At 33.0% G+C, this 19,227-nt stretch overlaps 2 protein-coding genes and 1 long non-coding RNA gene across 3 annotated transcripts in view; 1 reads left to right on the plus strand and 2 right to left on the minus strand.

Moving 5' to 3' along the window:
* The window catches only part of LOC113404193 (failed axon connections), a 28,061-nt gene extending 18,589 nt beyond the window's left edge, over positions 1–9,472 (plus strand). The window contains exons 2-6 of the mRNA XM_026645022.2: positions 1,893–2,028; positions 2,827–3,029; positions 3,833–3,970; positions 5,310–5,573; positions 5,801–9,472. Of these exons, the coding sequence (XP_026500807.2) occupies positions 1,893–2,028; positions 2,827–3,029; positions 3,833–3,970; positions 5,310–5,573; positions 5,801–5,884 (825 nt within the window). The 3' untranslated portion in view covers positions 5,885–9,472. The remainder of the gene's footprint in view (positions 1–1,892; positions 2,029–2,826; positions 3,030–3,832; positions 3,971–5,309; positions 5,574–5,800) is intronic.
* Positions 1–19,227, minus strand: part of LOC113404191 (acyl-coenzyme A thioesterase 13-like) — a 216,125-nt gene that overhangs the window by 104,718 nt on the left and 92,180 nt on the right. The window lies entirely within an intron of this gene.
* Positions 12,048–13,257, minus strand: LOC135194662 (uncharacterized). Its single transcript, XR_010309885.1, has 3 exons — positions 13,118–13,257; positions 12,732–12,869; positions 12,048–12,152 (listed from the first exon to the last, which is right to left on the minus strand). It is a non-coding gene; the product is annotated as an uncharacterized LOC135194662 (long non-coding RNA).

Below are 19,227 nucleotides of genomic sequence, written 5' to 3' on the forward strand. Positions count from 1 at the left end.
GATTTCGTCTTGTCCTTATAAGGCGATGCAGGGACGGCCGCGTCTCTCCCCGCGTCTGTCTCGGGCCGTATCAACTATGACTCGTAACTACACATTGCTCTCTACTCGGCACTCATAATTTAATCAGCGTGGCCATCTGTTGCTAGCCACGTGTAAAATGCATCAATATCTTCCGAGTATTAACGTCAAGACAATCAAAACCTATTAATTTGCTTTTTTTAATGAAATAAATTATACGTAACGAGCTTCCCTAAGCTCACCTAAAAGAGATGTAGTTTATGCTAGTAGGTACAAGTTAGGGCATTTACAAGTAACTATATATCGATTGGAATACCGGGGGACTGTATGTTTCCGCGACGTGCGCCAGCGGGGTAGCTGAGGTCAAGCTCGCTGCGCATGCTCAGCCCGGTCGAGCTCGCCTGTTGCTAGGCCGTTTATAATATTGAGCTGCAGTTTCAATTTAAAATAAAAAAAGGCGTATCCAAAATAACGCCAATTCCGTCGTGCATATTATATCTACAAATGAATGTATTTTCTTGTATTCCATGTGTTGCTGCATATATCCACTCTATACAGTTGTTGTTGACACTTGCGTTAAGATTTCTGAAAAAGTACTGGCTTTCACTGCAAAATTTTTACATAAAAATCCAATGAGTCACTAAAGTGCATGTCGGGTAGGTATTAGCTAGTAGGATAAATACAGGTATAGCAAGTTAAGCCAGCTTCCTCCATGTATGTAAATTAATTGTATATGGCGAATATTGTACTGTGTCATTGTAAGGTTGTGTAGAAGAATTCATAATCAATTCTTTTTTAATGTTTCGACAATATAATATAGCTAATCTTCAATGTACTACTTACTTGTCTTAATGATATAGATATTTTCAATAATGCTTATAATATTTTAAATTAAGATTTTTGATATAATTCGATATGTCATTAACTTGGTTACACACCGCTAACGCTGTCTTTGTAAAGTTTAGCGTATGATTTCAATAACAACATTATTAGTCCCTAAACTTTGTCACCGCCTTTTATTTAAAGAGATTATCCAACATAGTATTGAATATATTTTAATGACACATGTAGTTTAGATGTAATCTGATTTTACTTAGCTATGCGAAAATAATTACAACCGGTTTTAGTTTATTCCAATATAATATTAATGTACTAGAGAAATATACAATACGCTTAAATTACTTGTAATTCTTCAAGTAATGTAAAGTTACAACATGTTTCTATGAAAACTGTTTTCCAACGATTGCTTTGTCTACTTTCATATTGCCGTAATGTATTATTGCTTTAAAGATTATATTTACTTGATCTACATAATCAAATTTATTTAATTTCATCCTTCTGTCAGTGGCATGTTGTCTTAAAATAAAAACAAAATTGCCGGTATAAGCTTGTGTATTATGAGTCTTAAAAATTATAAACATAATTTAGTATCTCCTGTACCTAACAAATATATATTTTGTAAATAGTACTGAGCTTGCAAGCATATTGTAGTCTCGTATATTTTGCGACATGATATTTCATTTTAATTTGCCATGTCATTTAGCGATATATTACTAAAGCGTCATATAAAATGCACAATCGTCAGTGAAATTAAAGCGAAACTAATATATAAGTGGGAATTTTTGTCACTAATAGCGAGTGGCAATTGTGGGAAATCTAACATTTGTTTCGGAATTTCTAATGAATGCGTCACAATAATGTTTTAGACAGCGAATATTATTTTTACTCTTTCTTTACCTTTGTGTATTGTTTCGTAAAGTTGACTGTAATTCATATATTACTTTTAACGATGTGACTTTTGTTTCTCACGGTGGTCATTTGCTATTTTATTGTTGAATATGGTTATCAAAGATATTTGCTTATGATTGTTATAGAACGTTGATCACAAGGCGAAATTCCGCTCTAAAAAGGGACAGCTTCCTTTCGTGGAGCTGAACGGCGAAGAAATAGCCGACAGCGCCTTCATCATCAAGGAGCTCTCGGAGAAATACAACAAAGATTTGGATGCCGGTAAGTGTCACCCGTCATGAGTATATTCTGTATATTTTTGTACTTCGACTATGTTTTTTATAAGGGAACCGAGTAACCAGAAACAAATACTAAGTATGTCTGTATGTTTATGTATTTACATGCGAAAACAACGCGAAACCTCGATTGCAAGCAACTTTTTTATATAAAAGAGTACTACCAGCAATAAATAATTATATATATATACTTTATATATTCTTTTTTTTTTAATCTGTTATGTCTATTCATATTTCTAATAATAATGAAGAACTTAATGCGAAAGGTAACTTAGAGGTGATCGTTTTAGTAAAGTAACAAATTACATTATCCTTGCTCTTTGTTTTAAACACCTAAGAAGATATTAAAAAAGTACCTTTTCCATTAACTAGAAAGTAAAAAGCTTTATAATTAAGTGAACAAAGTTACATCGCTTTTAAAAAGCACTTCATTTTCTTGTCATTTATTATTTAAGACGTCAAAGATCCGAGTCTTTGTCATTTACAAACTAGACTAGAAGAGTTGTATTGACACCAGCGCTTTGTCTTTATTGTTTCACGTATCCGAAGCTATTATGCGTTAAAAGGATACGCTGTCGATCTATAACCATGTATAAAGCCCTTTGTTAAGAGTTGTTGTTTGCCACTTATGCGAAATCAATACAGAAATTCCAGGTATATTAGCTACTGGAATGGTCCGGGCGACCTAGAACTAAGACAGCGATTCTGGGAGTCGCGCATGTGCACTTAACGCATCGAGTCTCACTAAATTAGACAGCAACTCATAGAAATAACTCTTTCACAGGTCTGACGCCCGATCAGCGGGTGGTTACGCACGCGATGATTTCGATGATAGAGAACCACCTTTCGTGGGTGATTCTTTGGTGGCGTGCCAAGTACCCGGACAGTGTTATCAAGGGCTATCAAGTGAATCTACAGAACGCTCTGAACACCCGCCTTCCAAACCCGATACTCAACTTCTGTTATAAATTCACCTCTGGACGCAAGGTAAGTTTGCTGGTTTGACACCATTTTGACGTTTTGCTTGCCGGCCGGCCGGTGTTTCGACGCCACGAGCCAAAACAATAACAATGCATAAGTGATCGTTCAAAGCGCGCTTACTTTGTTATCTATTGTGTTCCGCGCGCCATCATGTCTTTCTTTTTTAGGTTATGTAATATAAAAAAAAATAGTATGTTTTTTTATAGCTCTTGTAATCATGTCGGCGGATTACATTTTTATTGAACACGCTAAAATAGCTTCTGTCATGTAAATATCTCGGTTTTGGAATCAAATGGCCTAATAAAATTGGTATAAAATCACATTATAAGTTTTGGCATATTGATTTTTCTCGATATGTGCCCATATCCAAATATTAATTTGGAAATTAGAAATTGACTCAGACCCCCCTTATCAATCCCACCTCTGGGAGCTCGTTTTATTATAGGTGCATCCCCCCACCCCATTGCATATAGGATCGTCGTACTCTGTAGCGCAACACGGTGCACTACGCATCTCCCCCTTACCCCCATGGCGTCTGCAGTCGCCATATTGCTGACAGCAGTAGTTAAATATCCGGGCACCTGTTGAATCTTACCTAGTTGATGCCGAACCGTGATAGCGAAATGTACATCATGGTTGGTAGATACGCGTCTTATATAATTAGCTTTTTAATCAAATCGATATAAAACAGCCGTAGTCAATTTCACTGGAAACTTTATAACAGGATTTAACTTAAATTTTTTGAAATTAATATAATGAGTTTTAAATATTTCCCGATGGTTATACAACTTTTTTGGCTTCGTTTATAGGGTATGAAGAAGGCAAAGGCTCACGGTATCGGCGTGCACAGCCAGGACGAGATCATCGAGTTCGGCAAGAACGACCTCCGCGTGCTCTCTGACCTGCTCTCCGATAAGCCATTCTTCTTCGGAGATGAGCCCACACTCGTAAGTATTTAGAAATAGAATACGTTTTGGCGTATAAACGCCGGCGCTATGGCGCTTTTAAAATATTTATTTTTTAAATGGACACGTAGAAAGCGGTCGTTGTTATAGCTTAAGGTTTAAGATATACATTTTCCAAATAAGAGAAGACAGTTATATTTTTCAATTGATCCTTTGTTTGTACGACCACGTTCATTGATGCGGCGGCGGTTGCACCGTCGGGTGGGGGTGGTTCGCTTCCTGCAAGAGGGGTCGAGGGCGATAACCGGGCCATCATTCTAACTTATCTAAAGTTCATAAATAGACACAAGCATCGGTAACGCTGCTTTAGTAGAAATCAATAACTTAAAATGTCAATGATAATTATGTTATATAATATTTACAAATTAACAAATTGTGTAACATACATTTTATTATTATGACTTATTTAAAATGAGCAATATATTTTATTTGGGTCTAACTGTTATAATTGCATATGTGGAATAGCCTTCGAATTGTTATTAAAAATAAACTTAGCAAAATTAATTATTACATTATACTCTACAAAATTTATCATAATAGCAAAATTGCGAATTATAATTTTAAAAACAAACATTTATTTGTAACTAGATTCAATGTGTTGTGTTAGTATTTATTGTGTTTTATTTGACGGTAATCGATCGAGCCCTGCCTGGGCGATCGACGAGCTACCCGTTTGTCGATGGAGAGGGTGGGGGGTAGTTTGTGGGAGACTATAGTCGGGAGAGGGTGGGGTGGTGTTCAGGTTATGACCCCAGCTCGGCCGGTGCCCGCACAACCTAGGATATCTTGACCTCTCTTTTTACCTTACGCTCGCCAAGTACGAAGCTCGGGACCTAGATTACATAATTATAACTAAATTGAACTGTTACCTTATTTATTAACTTACATAACTTAACTTGAGGTCTCTAAAGATATTTTCTTTCAATAATTTAAAATTATTTTTTGTATTTGTATACAACTTTTATCATTTGTATTGGATTGAATATCCAATTGTTTCGTAAAAATATTTACATATTTTTAATTTTTTTATAGAAAACTTTCTGCGAGAATACTAATGTTATAAAAAAACTTTTAGCAGCATTTGCTCGGCTTAATATTATTCTTTACTATAGTTAATTTATATGAATATTAAAAAAATTATATTAAATTTATGTAATACATATATGTATTTTAATATTTAAATAAACACATACGATAATAGTATTTTAATAGTCAATTATAGTTAGGTCTTAACTATCAACAATATATTTAATGTAAAATATTCTTTCGTTTAGATAAACTATTTACATTTATTTTAAACCGCGTATTTATATTTCAACAGCTGGACATAGTGGCCTTCGCTAATTTAGCTCAGCTGCACTTCATAGACAAGGAAGTGCAACATGCCCTACGCGACGCTCTCAATGAGTCGTTCCCTAACCTCGTGGGGCTCGTGTCTCGTCTCAAGGAACGAGCCTATTCCGATTGGGATGAGATATGCGCGATTGAGACCATGGCGGTTACTGCAAAGAAAGAGAAAGACACCAAGGAGGGAACCGGTCCCGCTGAGAAACAGGCAATGGCCGATGATGCTGAGAAAGGAAAGGTACGTGGATTGAAATAGTTCGTCAGCCATCATTCGTTTGGCGTTATTTCTTTTCAAGACATATGGAACTCTGCTGGAACTTAGTTTATGTAGGAAAAACATTATTTTTCCACTCAACTCTTAGTATTGAGGCATAAAAAAACTTTATAAACACACTTCGTGGTTTTTGATCCAAAAGAGTCAAATAGATATCAACTAATAGTTAAAGCTATTTTATTCATTTCCAGGGTGATGAGAAAGAAAAAGAACTAGAGAAGGAACCGGAGGAGAAGGAGAAGGAGAAAGAAAAGGAGAAGGAGAAGGAGAAGTAAATGCGATTATAGTGGACGCTCGAACCCACTACCATACTTACATACAAGTTGATACATTTAGGAGTCAGACTCATAATACAATCTGTATATTGTAAGCGTGTAAATCCATTTGTCTTTCCCGTATTATCAGTTGGTGACGCGAGTCCGTCTAATTACATTTTCGTTTGACCGCCAGGCAAATACCATACGCACTATAAAAAAAATTAAAGTTTTTAATAAAAAAAAACTTGAATTATACATCCATCCATATAAAATTATTACAATTCCATTTTTGACGTTGCTTATAAAAGATTTGATCAGCAGTATTTTGAAACAAAAATGTGCGTAAGGGAATTTTGCCCGTTGGTCTTTTTTATCCATTATTTTAGCTTGGTATAGTGTTTCGTGCGTTTGTCGACCCGTAATTATAATTCGTTGGCGTTATCTAAATTGAATTGTATGTTTAAAGCTTTTTTTAGTTATCAATTTTAACATATATTATTCGATTGCTTTGTCCATATAATTTTGGTATTAAATTTATTATCAGATAGGTAGATCGGTTATTAAGGTACTTACAGGAGTAGGTAAACATTTATTTGAATAAATTATATAATATTAATTAATGATAAGCGAAATTAATATTGACATTCATTCATTGTATTGTTAAGTATGGAATGTTTAGTGCTTACGATCATCGATGACTTCTTGGTCATTCGACTATAATTAGTCATCAAGGGAGCGTTTCATGACTTTTAAATTGATTCATCGGGTAGGATACGTATCTTATTTATGAGAATATATACTCAATTCATATTATGATAACGGTAGGCATTTCAAATCGGACACATTATAGTTGTGAAGTATATTTAAATAAGACTAGTATAATTGATACCAAAAATTGGCGAATGTTTATTAGATAAAATTGGAAAGTAAAGGTTTAAAACATGCGATAGCGGATACCGGCCACGCGAGGTGCGCTCGTAGCCGGCGTTTGCTGAGAAATGTTTTGAGATTCTTGTACTCTATTGGTTTATACAAAAATAAAATTAAAAAAAAGAAATTTACAATTTACAAATTTTTGATAAAACGAAAACACCTGGAAGACTGTTTTTCATATTATTATGTATTCATAGTCCGTAATGTTTTGATAATGTATTCATTGTTAAGGTTAAGATGTATTCAACTTTTTATATATAATTATAATCGTCCATAATATTTTGGTCCGCGTCCGAGCATTATACTCGCCGTCGTCGCACCTCTAGCGAACCATCTGCTACCCCATTCCCTATCAATCAATCCTTCATCATCATCATCATTTTCATCATCATCGTCGTTATTATCGTCACCATTTAGATCATCATCATCTTCATGATCAACATTTAAATCGTCATTATTATCAACATTGTCTAGAATCATCATTGCCATAATCGTTGTCGTCATTATTATCATCTTTGCCGTCATTATCATTACCATAATCGTCGTTATCTTCATCATCATTACCATAATTGTCATTATCATCATCATCTTCATCATTATCATCGTCATCGTCATTATCACTGTCGTAGTCGTCACCGTCATCAACCATCATCTTCAATTCAACCATTGACATTATGTTTTTCATAATCAACATCCATCATCGTCATGAAAAGCGTTTAATTTCGGTAATTCTCTCTTAAGACTGTTTCCGACTTTAAACATTATAAATGTATTGATAATATGACGCCACATCGATGGATACCATCCAAATCGACATTGAATAAACCGTCACTGAGACAGGCTTTATAAATTAAGTTAGCTGGTAATTTTAAAGTATTCCCCATTCTCGATTCACTTTTACCTTTATTATTTCGAGCAGTCGTCAGACCTGTATAGCAGTTTCGAGGTGTTGAAACGTTTTCACCAACGTCCAACGTTGATATTATCCGTGGACGTGGGCTTGAAATAACTGTCTTGATTATTAAGGGTCTGCAGTTTGGCGGCGGAGCGTTGCGAACTTTGGTCTCGCACGACTTTTTACGTTGTTATATCCTGAATAGGCGAAATTTATACGAGACCGCGATCTAGGTTCCGGTCTGTAAGCTTACCATTAGTAGATGACAGGTCGTTCGCTAGATGGAGGACCTCCCCGTCTATATAGATCGAGTAACTATCCATCTTCAAATCTCTTATTAATGTTATACTTAGCATAGTAGAATGTACATTTGATAATATCTAAAATGATGTTCACAATGAGTAGATATCATATTAAGTGGGTTCGTCTTCCCCGGTCCCGCGAGACTCGGTGCGGCTCACTAAATGATATTAGATTTAGGTCCTAGCGTAACATAGATAGCTCGTGAACGTCCACCTGTCGCGTTAGCTGTAAGCCCCGAGGGCGAAGCGAAAGATGACTCGTCCCGTTTTATAATAATAGTGGTATTAGTTCGGGTTTTTGAGTTGACGTATGAATTTAATTTGTCATTATTGGGGTAAGGTAGACGTCCGCGTCCCTCCCACAACTGCTGACCATCACTGCCATTAGCCTCGGATGTAAGAGTTAAGATTAGGAAAGTTAGATTAGGACGTTGATGGTCACCCCACGCGACAATCAAACGATTCGCGCGGTTCTACCTAAATCGTACTCTAGCGATAGGTACATATATAGATGTAATATTGAGGCTAATATCGATACCGATAGCAGAGCCTGTTTCAGTGCTTCATCCAGCTCGGGCGAACACGAACGAGCTAACCCTCCACTTCTCATGTCTTTCACCGCACGCACGCATCACGCATCTGTAGCGCGTCACACGCTATGCTGATACTATTATATGCTGCGATAACTTCATGGATCACACTCATGTGGATAGACAATTAATTTTATTTATATATATTATATAGAATCTCTTCATTCTCCTGAATGCCTTCTCATGCGCCACAATAAAAAAATCCATTCGATCGTAAGGCGAGCGGTATTTCGTATAAAAATCAAATGGCCATAGTATTTTCATGGCGTGTGACGCGCTTGAAGTTAGTAAGTGAGCGCGACGGGTGTTCTGTTTCACTCGGATATCTTAGTTATAGCTGTGTACGTAGTAGTGGTAGGCTTAAGCGATAACGACGCACTGTAGCCGTCGGTCGCGATGATGGGACAATAAAGAAGCGACAAGTCGATTGTGTTGTGACACGCGGTGATTGAACGAACGGCGAACTCTCTTTATTGTCCCACTTCGTAGAATAAATTTACATTTAATCAAATTCGACTTTTATGAAATGACTCAATTTGTGTTGTAAGTTTTAGTGCTATAATACAAATTAATCATAAATAATTATAGGTACTACTGTATGTTTTATATATAAAATAGATTTGTAGAGATACAATTTTATTAAAATGAGTTTTATTATGTATTAGTTACGCTTCATTTTATATTGATGTGGATCATTCACTTTTGTGGTTTATTCAATTATCGTGTCAATATCTAGTTATATAAGTAATATTCGTTAGATAGTAATGGTTCGCCATAATTGTACCCTTTAATATAATTATACAACTTAACTGAGCTTTCAGTGGAAACGATTCCCTTCAAGAATTTCTGTATAACATTCTATCGACATTAAAGTATATATCTAATATACAGAGTCTGCAAGCGTTTTAGTGGGATATTCCTTGCTATATCCCGTTAAAGCGTAGCGCAGGTAATATTTTATTTAACACGCCTCCAACCTTGTGTCAATGATTTGAAAACTTGATTATATACAAACATGTTCGTTAATTCCTGTCCTTATATGCCTTAATAATACATAATTGTAAGGTAGAGGTGCAAAAAGTTGATTTAGATTACCTCCTTCACTTAAATTTAATATATTTCGATATACTTATAAATGTCACAATAATAATAAAGCGAATTTCAAAGTAAAACTACTTTTCCGGGTAAAGGAAAAGATTTCTAAGCAACAAAACCAAACTTAACTTATAAGTATGGTAGCAGACTTCACCTGTAACATCCTCAGGTAAGCTTAGTGAATAAATAAAAAATTATGCAACTTAATATAAAAAGTATGCTATGAAATATAACAAACTCTTGCTTTGCGTTGAAACACCAGAACTAAGACATTTTATAGAGTACTCTCTTGGCTGTTTTCAAATTACTTTATTTGGGGCAGACATTGAAGAATAGGAATGTAATCTGACATTTAAAGTAACTTTTGAACAGAGTAAAAGTACATTTTCTATAAAAGATAATTTTTAAGATAAAAAAAAATGTTGAATTTAAATTGGTAATGTTTTTTTTCTTTTTATTTGTCTCTAAAGTAATTAAGGTATGCTATCATTTAATAAAGATTATAAATCAGTAATAAAGACTTCGCTTTCGACTTTATAGATTTATCAGGATTATAATTATATATAATTAATAAAGGAATTATAATAGGACCATATTAGCCATCAAACTGGGTTATTGTAACCTCTTGTAGCACAGCATAAAATTTACAAATATACCTCATGGGAAATGTGGTTGAACAACTCGATTGGTATCAAGAGATTAACAAAGCAATAAAAAGTTCTTATAATTCTTCAAAATCAGCAGCAACTACTTCATTAGCATAATGCATTGGTCAGGCTGATCTGAGATTAGTAAAAATACTATAAATTATACTAATATTTATTTAACAGTACGAATGAAGGAACAAAAATATATACTTAAATTGGATTATGTTTAGATTTCCTAAATGACGACAAGCTCTGATCTGAGAGCTAATGTTTTAGATAATGCAAAGCAGAGTTTAATCGAAAATTTAAATTTCTGATTGTTTTCTACAATTCTCGATATGGAAAATAATGATATATTAAATAGATTTATTTTTTTTGCTTTATCACTAAACTTATCACTTTCAATTAAAGATAAACGCAAGCGTGCTATTTTCCCTGGTTTGGAACCTTTAAAGCCTTTCAGAACCAGTTGAATTTCATACAATAAGAATCCCCTTCTTTCATCTAACCTGAAACTGATGCTGGCGCACATGTAACATTACTTTCCTGGTATGGGACAAATGAGTAGTGTTATTTTGTCAGCAACATTATTGGGAGCAAGAAATTCGGGACTAGAGAATAGAATGCCAGACCAGGACAGCGCAACCTTTAAAACTAGGAACAACAGTGTTTCATATATTGCAACATTGAAGTGATAGTCACTTCATTCAAACTTATTAGGGAGAATAGTTCTCGCTTTTTGGGACAACTGCTTTTTTTGGGAAAGAATCTGGGACAGTTGTAGTATTTTAAAGATTTGACTAAATTATATGAACCTTAAATGGTACGGGGACTTTATGTTTTAAAGATATTAAGAAGGATTTTAAAAGGAAGTTAATTTATAATTAGGAAGGAAAACCATCCCCTTTGGAGAGGAGGAAACAAAATAACTAATTATGGCTTGGCTTCTTTCTGTAGAAGCTCCAGCTAGGTTTCCTTTGCTACGTCTGCATAATCTACGAATAGAGAGCCAACCAATCAACAACCTCTCATTCCGAACCCTAATGCTTCCTTGTATGTTTTCTTGCAATTACGACTCCTAATTTTTTTTACCCATCTGCCTTAGTTCCATAAGCTAATCTAATGAGACATCAGTGGGGACTGTTTTAGTGATTTTAATTTTCTGTAATATTTCTGAAGTTATTTCTTTCTACAGACATCATTTCAGCATTTTTATCTTCTGTACTTTTTACCTTTCTTTAGAAAGGCTAACTGATGATATAATGCATGGATTTCGATGAATACTCTTCCCTTAACTTTTTCTATTCAGTAACATTGCTGTGAAAATAAAATACAATAAATATAAGAAAAACTGTGTAAAACTTTACTAACAAGTTTATTTATGATTTTATTGGAGAAGAATTATTCAGTTTGCATGAAAATTTAATACATTTATTTGGTGGGAAAAATATGTGACTTAAAACTAGAATATACATTTGAGATTTACTATATTACCAAAAATTTGCAAATTACTTTCTGAGTGAAGAAGACAAACTAGAAAGTATAGCAATGGTAGGTTTAACGCTGCATACCTAAGTATGTGTTAATAAACTAATAATTATTAAAATATCTTAAATAAATTAAAAGATAACTTACTAATTCTATTTGAATCCACAACTGCTTTTTCCTCAAGGTTTTCAACTACTTCTGTACAGCCAATGGTGTTCTTTATTATGGCGCTGTGGTCTTCAATTTTGTATAAAAATTAAGACTGCTTTAAGTCGCCAATCTATATAAAATTGCATAATGTTGTGTCTGATGGTACACAGCGATAACATATAACAACTTGTTTTGAACCTGCAATTTGTTTTGAAAATTAATTATAAAAAAAAGTAACTTATTTTGGCTTGTTAGGTTTTTCTGAAAACATTAATGACTGATTTTATTCTATTCATAAGGTATATCTGTATCAACAAATTATTCATAAATTGCAAATAAAAAGGAATATATTTAAATTTCAAGTAATTTTATCACATTGCAGGTGGAATCAAATGTATCATTTGTCTCAAATTACAATTTACAAAATTATATCTTTATGCCACTCACAGTTGACGTAAAATGATTCAACTTTGAATACTATTGCAAAAACATTACAGCAACAACAACAGACTGTTCTTAGTTCAATGGTGACAGATTTGGTTTATTTTACAGCTAGAGAATAATTAATGTAATTTAATGGTGCAATGCAATTAGTACTCTTGCAATTCAATTGGGAAATGTTATTAGTATTTTTTCCACCCAAACTGTAATTTTTTATTAATATTCAATAATAAATTATTTTTCCTTTTAATTGGCATAATTAGATATAACATTTTATTAATAGTATAGAAATACTTGTCCATACTAGAAAATAGTATATTATACATGTATAATTTCAACACCTTCAGGTTTCAGCACTTTATCAGAATCAGTTATCCGAGGTGGCACTGAATTATTTATTTCCAGGTTGTGACATGGAGTGTTTGATTCAGCCATTTGACGTGTTGGTGTAGTCTCGATCAACTGAAACACAAATCATATTTTTAAATAAAGCAATCAATATTTGTTATTTCCCAAGAGATCATTACTTTTGGGTTATCAAGGACTACCAACACTATATAAAATTTATATATGGAAGTTATTAAATAGTTGTTTATTTTACATACAGAGTTATGTGAATTATAATGGGGATTACACATAAATAAATAACCAATTTATAACATATCAAATATTATAGATTCTTTAACACCAATGTCTTAACAACAACTTACTTGTTAGAACTATAGCAAAGAAACGTATTAAATGCTGAAACCACTAATGACAGTAAAATTTGAAGACGTAAACAGAAACAATGACGAAATTATATCAGTATTATCATTATAAAGTAAAAATAGAGCTAACAGACTGACAAGGGACATGTTATATTAAAATTCGCGCGATTAAGTGACAATGACATTAAAATCAAAAAATGTAGTTATACATTAAAAAACGGAGCGGATGATTAAAATTTGGCCATTTTAAAATAAATCACTACATTTTACAATAAAAAATGCTATTAAATAAATTCTAAGATAATAATTTATCCAAGTTTTAAATGCCTGCTTCGCGAGCATTTTATGGTCGGGGGATAAGTACTCAAGGCACTATTTTCCCGAAGAGTAGTGACTGACAACTCGAGGAAAACGAATAAAAAATCGTGAGGAAACTAAAATTAGTAAGGAAAGTTTTTAGTCAAGAGTCTGAATTTTAAACTAAAATTGCATTGAGCAAATATACTATTAATTATACTATTTTACATAGAAAGTATCTGATTAATCCCTTCCTCTTTTTTCCCCCAATGCATCGCTGCCGTGCGACCCTTATTCACCTAGCTAGGCCACTAAATGCAAGTAAATATGTCTTTTAATTTTATTAAAGGATAAATAATAAATGTATTGTGTTTTAATGGAACTCTAAGTAAAGACCCTATTTGAAAAATTTCGAAACAAATTGTGGCAGCACTGAATTAAGAGCGATTCTCTGGAAAGAGATGGTTTCGCATAGTAATAATAGATAGCGCTGTACGGCACAATATTTTACAAATAATTTGGTTTATAATTTATATTGTTTTTAATTTCAGTCTAATAAAGTAACTAGAATAACTATTTTTAAATATGTTAGGATAGGCGGATAGTTAAACATAATATAAAAAATAAAATATGCCATCTACCGTTCATAGGAGAAACTAAATCACAACAATAGTAAAGTAGTAGTTTAATACAAGTACAATTTAATAATTGTATTAATGCCATCTCTTGACTGTTTTACATAAAATGTTAATGTATTATATTTCCCGAATCTCTTAAGATTTGAGAAATAAAATACATTTTTTTTTTATAATCAATAAACAGTCAATCTTCTTGACATTCTCAATCTTTTTGACATAAACCTTTAAAAGGTTTATCATGGCAGACCAGTGATAAGGGAAGGGATGTTAGGCTATTACCGGGTGAAATTAATTAAGAGTTAATATTGTATTGTGTTCTCAAAATATAAAAGGCAATATAAACATTTTAAATAATCTTATGAAAATACGTTACTAGTGACGTAAATTAATATACTTAAGTGGGCTATAATTCAAATAAGTTTTTGAGATAGACTTTAATAAAATTGATTCAGTATAACTTTCTGTGGCGACAAAGAAGTCCATTTAACTTGTACGATAAAAAATGTAAATTTCATTAGCTAATAACTTCATTGGCTTCTGACAAGTTCAACGATATTTAATTGCGGATTTAAATGCCATTTCGCAAAAAGTTTAATTCGTTTATAAATCATATATCATCTTCAAACCAACTTATTGACATTACTTTCAACTAGGTATCATCTATAATCAATTAGGTATATGGGAATCACTTGTTAGCTTTCGTTTATAAGTATAGACTGATTTTGTTAATAAAATAATTTATTTACATTGTTTAAAAGCCTTGCGCTCTGTTCGTGTGTGATTCCGGTAAAGTACAATAAAGCCAATCCATCTCAAGTTTTGGCTTTTGAAAGCGCTGACTGAGGTTATTTATGATAATCGTATGTATTAATCAGATACTGACACGCAAAAGTATTTCTATAGGAACGTTAATGTAATAATAAAGAGTTTTATAAAAAATATTCATGATATTTATATGGCCAAGGCCAATACCTTTGCACGATTAATGTTAGGAAGTAAAGATAAATAAACCATTATTTACAAATTTCATGCGATGGACTCTGCTATATGATACACGACAAACAGTTCTTGTTTTATATATGTTTGTTTATAATCAGGGCCGGACCGTAAGTTTAGGGGGCTCTGGGCTAACACTACTTAGGGGCCCACCTAAGACGTATCTGAACGTAGACTTGAATTAAATTAATTGAATGGGTTTGATTGCAGGACTCGCAGTGCTGCAAACTATACGATCTGTTTAATTTAATAAAGTTATGGATTCTTTCGCATTATCGTCTATTTTTGACTTTGACTAGACTTAGCTGGGGGCCCCTTGACTCCACGGGGCTCTGGGCTGAAGCCCAAAAAGCCATGTGGTAGAACCGGGCCTGTTTATAGTACAACATTACACACTTCCTTAAAAACTTACGAGTATATCCACTTTCATGTTACTCTTTAAGTTCTAATGACGAATTCACCGACACTGAATATGACGTTTTTCCAGAAATCCATAATTTTTATATGAAACCAATGTTCGAGGAATTGAATTCATATCAATTTAAGCTAAAACTTGTTTAAATATTTCCTCTTCCTGTCATTGGAATTAGGTAATTACTACTTTGAATATGTTTGATATTAATTGATCGCTGACGAGATTTTTATGTTTGTTATTTAAAATGATTTTTATGTTGTTTACAACCGTGTTGTACACCGGTTTTCATGGGTACGACACTCCGAGGTCGCGGGTCCGATTCCCGTCCGTGTCGATGTAGAAAAAGTTCAAAAAATTTTAAATGTTGTCTTGGGTCTGGGTTTGTGGTAGGTACCGTCGTTACTTATGATTTTCCATAACACAAGTGTTTTAGCTACTTACATTGGGATCAGAGTAATGTATGTGATGTCCAATAATAGCACCATACAATAGGTTATGAATTGAAACATGAAAACCGATGGCAAAAATTGATTTTGAAACGTTTTTTTTTAAAAAACGTTTTAAAATAAATAAACATAACATAACATAAACAGCCTGTAAATTTCCCACTGCTGGGCTAAGGCCTCCTCTCCCTTTGAGGAGAAGGTATGGAGCATATTCCACCACGCTGCTCCAATGCGGAATACACATGTGGCAGAATTTCGTTGAAATTAGACACATGCAGGTTTCCTCGCGATGTTTTCCTTCACCGCACGAGATGAATTATAAACACAAATTAAGCACATGAAAATTCAGAGGTGCCTGCCTGGGTTTGAACCCGAAATCATCGGTTAAGATGCACGCGTTCTAACCACTGGGCCATCTCAGCTCTTTAAAATAAAAAAAAAAAGAAAAATGTTTTTAAAGAAAAAATATGCTCCAAAAATATTCCCTTATTGTTTTACAAAATGTTATTTCACTGTGTCTAATATTTAGTTCTAATTAATTATTTTGTTACATAGAAACTGGGGATTAGGAGTATAAAACTGTTTTTGTTTATAAAACTTTTTAATTGCAAGTAACAAACTATATTATCGTGTTACACATATTGTTATTACGATTACAGATCTCAAACTAGTTTTACATTTACTAAATTTAGTGACAGTTGTTTAGTTATTCTATAATAAAAAATATGCCAGCTGGATTAATGAACGTTTGAAAAATCAGTGTATGCAAATTCGAATAATTTATCTTATTTAAAAATAATACTTAGGCGCTACTGTTTAAATGATTTTATATTTAATAATTTAGAACACCGTTCGCCATTAATTTATATTCCGGAGGCTTAAAAAAAGTCCTCCTTACTTTGAATGACGATTTTAACTCCGGAGAATCATTCCAATGGGTCAAAAACCACTAATTAAACATGACTACGAATTTCCGAATTGCAAACTAACGCATTTAAGCAAACAGAAGAATTAAAAATTGACTTTTTTTTGTATTATTATCTGTTGTTCTATTAGTTATTAGTTTTTCCAATTTATTAGATTGAGCGCCGCTTAGTTAAAAAGCTAAGCTGTTATTTTAATGTTAATTAATTAAGCTAGTTCCGTGCGCCATATATACGCGCAACAAGAACACAATTTAATTGCAAAACTCCTGTCTCACTTCAACAGTTTCTGTACGCGGGGCGAAAATAAATAATCGCGTGTTGCACTGCGAAAATAATAGGTACCTACGTATATGAAAAATATATCATCGTAACAGCGTGTAAATTTCCCACTGCTGAGCTGAAGCCTCCTCTCCTTTTGAGGAGAAGGTTGGTGGACACAAAAGTGGCAAAATTTCGTTGAAATTCGACAAAAGATAACATGTTTTTTTAATTTAAGTAAAAATATGGAATAAACATTTTCATCACAAATTGAAATTAATAAAAATACTTTCTTTGTTTATTTTGGACTCTTTTTCACGTAATTACAAAACTAAAACGTATGTAAACATAAATGAAGATACCTTCGCTTAATTCATAATAGAAAAATAAAACGTTTAGTTGAGTTTGTTTGTTATTAAAGATATAATAGTAACTTGTCAATGACAAGAGCTTCACAAGATGTTTCATTTTAAAACGAACTAATTATTTAATATACGTAAGTAAGTGTAACAGACGGGGTGTAATGGTGACAGCTCCTGGCAGGTTATTACAAATACAAAAAAGTACATTGCTATTAGTGAATCTATATAAATAATTTGAAAATAATGTTTTAAAATTGGAAAGGTATTTTTTATCTTGTATCGTTAGTAATTACGTTAACCAGATAAATTACATTCATATAAGTTTAAAAATCTAAAATGACTTTGACAATAACAATGACATACTTTTTGACAGTTTTCAAATTCATTAAAACAGACCAAAAATTAGATAATAAATAATATAACCTATAGCCTATTCCAATCCAAGAAGAGGAAATAAATATAAACCTTGGAATCAATCTTTGCTTCAATATGCACTTCAAAAAGTCCTCTATCTATATATTATCTTTAATTATAATACAACACTATTCCACTTAACTACTCATATCTGGTTTTATTTTACTTCCAATGTTTCGAAAACAACTTCGCCGACATTCAAAACCATTTTATTTGATCCGCCATGACTATTTCTAGTTATTTTGTAAGCTGCTTTGTTTGAGTTTACTCGATAATTGCATATAACTTATACGATCACATATGATATATATTTTTTGTATTATAAGCGCCATTGATAGTCGCTTATTGTACCTATATACTTTTTATATAATTATATTAACTTTTTTTGATGGATACATAATTTTGAAATAAATAGAAATGGTGGATTTTGAGCAACACACTAAGAACAACAGCTTAGAAAATTAAGCCTTCCTATTAAGGTTTACGAATAGTCGACTTATAGATATTCATAAAAAAAAAATAGATATATAATGCAGTCAGCAAATAATTTAAATAATTTTTCATACGCACACAAATTCGACCTTTAATTTTTTATTTCAATGCGGCAATAGAAGTTTTACTTCATAAAAATATTAATGCAATTTATTAACTCACCAGAGCGAATGTTATCTTTGTAAATTAAGGGCACAGCTCTATATCGCTCATATTGCAACGAGCACCGTTATCTTAATGTCGTAATAAGTAGGGCGGAATGTATTTATCAAGTTCCCAAAATTTAGCATATTCCCGAAATTATCACATCACATTACGGTGACTTCATACATGTATACAAACAGTGGCTTTTATATACAATGGAGAACGACGATCCATCCGACTAATAATCTGTTAGCCTGTCTTGTTGGTTTAGTGACTATCTAAGATTGTACATATTGGTACATTACTACGGTTGTGGTTTTGTGCAAGTACGTAACCCACACACATATTCCACCGTCAAGCAGCAATTGTTGTGTTTCGGTATGTCGGACGAGTATGAGTGTAACTTCAAGTTCCAAAGGTGGGTGGCGCGTTGACCATAACGAGAAATGTTTGATATTTCTTGCAATGTCATGTGCTATGGCGGTGGTAACCACTAACCATTAAGTAGACCATTTACCTGTCTTCATACTTATACTACAAATAAAAAAAATTGAAAACTGAACTGAACTGTTTATCAATGAATTCTCAGTAAAATAGGACATAGGCTGACAACATAGGCCTGTCTTACACTCTCAGTGGGGGAAAATCGATCAAGTAATTATTATGGTAAGTTAGGATTAACGATACTTTGCGCTATATGATATTTTTCTGTTACTATGTTA

Source organism: Vanessa tameamea, chromosome Z (assembly GCF_037043105.1).
Source record: "Vanessa tameamea isolate UH-Manoa-2023 chromosome Z, ilVanTame1 primary haplotype, whole genome shotgun sequence".
Lineage (NCBI taxonomy): Eukaryota > Metazoa > Arthropoda > Insecta > Lepidoptera > Nymphalidae > Vanessa > Vanessa tameamea.